The sequence below is a fragment of the Macrobrachium nipponense genome, chromosome 30 (genome assembly GCF_015104395.2).
Source record: "Macrobrachium nipponense isolate FS-2020 chromosome 30, ASM1510439v2, whole genome shotgun sequence".
Classification (NCBI taxonomy): domain Eukaryota; kingdom Metazoa; phylum Arthropoda; class Malacostraca; order Decapoda; family Palaemonidae; genus Macrobrachium; species Macrobrachium nipponense.
Window position 1 is genome coordinate 45,646,671 of NC_087218.1, and position 4,764 is coordinate 45,651,434.

Consider the following 4,764-nt stretch of genomic DNA (forward strand, 5'->3'; position numbering starts at 1 on the left):
CCCACTGTATGTTCCGGTCCACTCTACTGGGTGGACTAACATCTTCCCGCTGGATGCTAGGACTCCGATCAGGAAAGGAGTCCTAGTAAGGTCGGGAAGAGCGAGGAGACATACAGGCTCGAGCGAACCGGAGCGACAAGGAAGCAACGGATGGGGGGAAAGGCCAGTACCCCCACCACATTACCACCGGGCCGGACCGATGAGCCGGAGAGGTCGCGTCCAGTCTGGGTCTGTCCCGTCTCCCTGGCCCCTCCGCCTGAAGGGAGAGAGGGAAAGCATGCTCGGGTATGTGGGAGCGAGCGTGGGCAGACCGACCCACCCTCCCCCGACTCAATGGAAGAGCGGGGTGGGAGGAGGGGGGAAGGGGACTGGGCAGGCGTCTGGCTGTCTCGTGATCGCGTTAGTGACACGAGACGGTAAGACTAAAATAAGATAACTAAGCCTAGGACCAACCAACTGATCAGAGAGATGCTATCGGGAAGCAACTGAACTGAAAAGCGGGTAGCATGGTGGAGACCCACTGGGCCAAAACCGACTGATCAGAGAGATGCTATAGGGAAGCAAACCCGAACTGATGAGCGGTAGCATAGGCTCGAAGAGCCAGGACCTAGGCTAAGCCAGACGCCTAACTAACCTAACCATAACAAAATACATGGTATAATTAAATAAAATAAAAGAAAGAAAACAATATAGTAGGAGAAAAAATCCAGGAGTGTACGACTAACCCGAAGGAAAGTCTACCACTCAAAGCTAGTCAGAGGCCGATACTAAGAGCCGGGACTAGGGTCTGGAAAGAAGAAGCCTACATAAGGTAAAAGACATGCATGCATGACAAACCTGAGTAGACAGTACCCTAAGTAAAACGGATAATTAATATAGAGCGTACATAGATAAGGGGATGTTCTAGGTATGGGAGACCGAGAACGAACCCACCACGCGGCAGAACCATGCTGCCATGCTTCCGACCCCGAGTTCGTATTTATACCTAAAAAACGGCAAATACTGACTGAGGGCCGGAAAGAACCAACTAACCATAAATACTGAGTACTTAACTTAGCTGCTGCAATAGCTGCACGCTCCATTATAGATAAATCCAACGAAAGGGCACAAAAAACACAGAGAGAAAAATAGCACAAGTGACTCGTGTGCGCTAACTTAAAAGGATGGCCACCAGAGGCGCAGCAGTCGGCAGCATGGGATGGAGTAGTAGTAGTACGAGCTGCTCACTCTGTGGGTCGGCTCTCCTCATGGAGGGTTTTTGTTGTGGGAGATTTCTATTGGTATTTGGCTCGTGGTAGTGGTCTCACTCGCCTAGTGTTCATACCGACACCCTCTTGGAGGGTGAGCGAGTCAGTTATACTGACCTTTTTCTTTATTTTATTTATTCTCTGGTATGTGTTAGTACATTTACCCTAGAAATAATAGATTAAAGGATATTTCGCGCAGCGACACGAGCTGAGCCCAGAAAAACTCCCGAAGAAGAGGGGGCTACATTACAAATAATACCCTGGCGACCTCCCGATACTTCCAGCGACGAATCAATGGAAGAAAAGGAAGGAGAAGCAGGGGCAACGCTACTATGGGGGTTGACTACTGCGGAAGACGAAACATCGGGAATAGGAATAAAGCCCTCCCAAGAAGGAAGAGTGGAGACTCTCCGACGTTTCCTCTTACCATAAAACTTCCTCCACTGCTCCAAAGGCCATGCCCGGCATTCCGTACAAGGATTCGTAATTGTACAAAAACTGGAACGACACCTACTGCTAGTGATGTGAGGGTCCGTCGCTGACGAAGCCAAGAAACGAGCACAAGGGAATCCAAGAATTCCGGGGCACCAACACTGCAAGAGAGGAAAAAACCCAGCTCTTGTCCCAAGGCGGTAAAGAAAGACTGGCGTAGATGTTCGGCGTTTGACCACTCTTCACCCGATCTACGCATGTGTTGCCAGATATCACAAGATTCCTTGCTTTCATCTACTTTTTTACCGGATCCAGCTAGGCGCTAGAAATTATCCTATTGTTAAGACCGAGGGTTTGTTCGCGTATGAAAAAGAAAAATTTTATTTTAAGTTTTTTGTCAAGTTAAGTGTTACGATTTTGTTAATGTGTTTCGTAAAGTTTAGTTTATGTTTCCTGACATTTTTAATCTGTTTTGTTAAGTGTACATGCTACGTAACAAATTTTCTGCTGTTTGTCCTCCTCCTCTGTTGCCACTTTTGGAGATAGCCTCACTCGAAAGGTAAGCTTCCACATTTTACTACATACGTACGTATGTACGTACAGTATTTCTTGTATACCATGTACACTAATACAATTAATTTACAGGTACATATTAGTAGTATGTATTAAGTTAGGTACTAAATGGTCCAAATTGTTGTATTGCATTGTTTATTGGTCAATTTAGCTTTATTACATAATTTACTGGGGTGTTTTTGTAAGGCTTGGAACAAATTAGGCAATTTACATGTAAAATGCGGTTCAAGATACGAAAAGCTCAGGTTACAAAGGCCGCCTCGGAACGGATTAATTTCGTATGTCGAGGTACCACTGTATCTGAATTTCTTTAAAAACACCAACTTCTTTTAAAAACTCAATAACACACTCATAATCATACTGTAATTACCATCTCTACCTCTTTTGTCTTTAAAGTGCTGCTCTCTTAGTTCCCGATGACTAGGTCATTCAACCAGCAAATGCTTAATAGCCATCAGGATGAGGCAGTCGTCACAATAAGGTTGGTATTCACCAATCATGAGATACCCATGAGTCAATCTTGAATGTACCCTACAGAGGCGGCATATCGTTACTTCCCATTTCCTAGGCATAGATTCATATTTCTAGGGGTGTGTATGTGTGGCAAACTCTTTCATTTTATTCGGTCCTACTTCGTTCCATTTCTGTCTCCATAATCTTGCAATGAACTTTGATATTAGAGGAAAAAAGTCTCTATATGGTACAGCAATTTGTCTTGGTATCTTATTGGTTGCTGCTGATTTAGCTAGTTGTCTGCTTTTTCATTTTCATATATATTTACGTGCGCTTGGACCCAGCAAAAAGATATAGTAATCCCTCTACGCTGATGTAAAAATACCCACTGTGAGATTTTCAATGTATAATTGGATGATGATCAGTATTGAAAATCTATACTGCCTGTAATGCACTTTTGGTATCACAAAAGATGGTGATATTAGTAGAATTCTGGAGGGTTGCAATATGTTCTAATGCTGTTAAAATGCCATACAGTTCCGCCATGAAGTTCAATGCTATGATGGGTAGTGCTCCTCTTCGGTTAGAATCATCACTAAAAACTCCATGTCCGACCCCATGATCAGTTTTGGAGCCATCGGTGATAACAAATGTAGAGCCTGGGTGCTCTGCAGTATGTTCTAAAAATAATGCTCTAATTTCTGTATCTGATTTCTCTCTTTTTATACCCTCAAAATATTTACAAAATTTAATTACAGGTAATTTCCATGCTGGGGCAATTGGTAAATTAACTGGACATACAGGATTTCTTAACATATTCATTGTTTCCAAGACCTTTTTTACTCTAAAACTGAAAGGCTTAGGAAACCTTGGATGATTTTCATAAAAGTTGTAGGAAGAATTTCTATTTGCTGCTTCAAAGGCTTTAGAGTTGGAGATTCTCTGAACCCTAAACCAATAGCTGATAATTGATGACTGGCGATATAACTCAAGTGGGATTTCTCCAGCATCAATTAATAAACTTAAGATGGGAGAAGATCGGAAGGCACCCGTTGCCAAGTGTATAACAGCATGATGTAATGAATCTAAGATAGCAAGACGATTAGATGATGCAGAAGAATATATTTCACATCCATAAAGTAACTTTGAAATAATAAGCAATTTGTGCAGTTTTATAATCGTCTGCCTGTCTGCACCCCAGTTAGTATTAGATAATACTTTCAAAATACTTAAAGCTTCAAGGCATTTGGTTTTAATAGGTTTCAGATAGGGAAGCCAATTGAGTTTTCTGTCGAATATGAGGCCTAAGAAGCGTACCCCTTCAATACAGGGTATTCTGTGGCCATACAGATAAAGGTCATGGTTTGGGTGTACTCCTCGAATGTGGCAAAAATGCATAACAGTAGTCTTACTAGCTGATATTTTAAATTCCTGCTGTTCTGCCCAGTTTACTATCTTATTTATTGTCAACTGTAGGTAATTTCCTTTCTGCAACAGACATTCATGATGCAGCAACAGATATTGAAAGATTGTCTACGAATAGGGTACTCAATCATCCTTGGGTATTACAGATGAGACACCATTTATTGCTAACGCAAAAAGTGTGACACTAAGCACACTCCCTTGTGGGACACCCTCTTCTTGACATCTTCTATCTGATAATATGCTGCCCACTTTAACTTGAAAATATCTACATTTCAAGAATGCTTTAATGAATAGAAGCATTTTTCATTTGTAGACCACAGGTATGAATTGCCTTAGGAATGCCATGCCTCCAAGCAGTATCATAAGCTTTTTCAATATAAAAAAAAAAAATAGTTATATGGTGCTGCTTGGAGGCAAATGCTTCACATATGGAGGTTTCCAGCTGCAGTAGGACATCTTTTGCTGAGTGCATTTTTCTAAATACACATTGTGTGGGTGAGAAAATATTTTCTGGGCTCAGCTCGTGTCGGCCTATGAAAGTATCCTTAATATCATTCTTTCTAGGTAAAATTAATCTAAAATTACCAGAGAAAAACAAAATTAAGAAAATGTCAGTAAAACTGACTCGCTCACT

At 41.9% G+C, this 4,764-nt stretch overlaps 1 protein-coding gene across 1 annotated transcript; it reads right to left on the bottom strand.

The window, feature by feature from the left end:
- Positions 1-3,140: 3,140 nt before the first annotated feature.
- On the bottom strand, positions 3,141-4,103 carry LOC135202130 (uncharacterized). Its single transcript, XM_064231379.1, has one exon. The coding sequence runs from the start codon at positions 4,101-4,103 to the stop codon at positions 3,141-3,143; it is 963 nt and encodes a 320-aa protein (XP_064087449.1).
- Between the last annotated feature and the right edge of the window lie 661 nt (positions 4,104-4,764).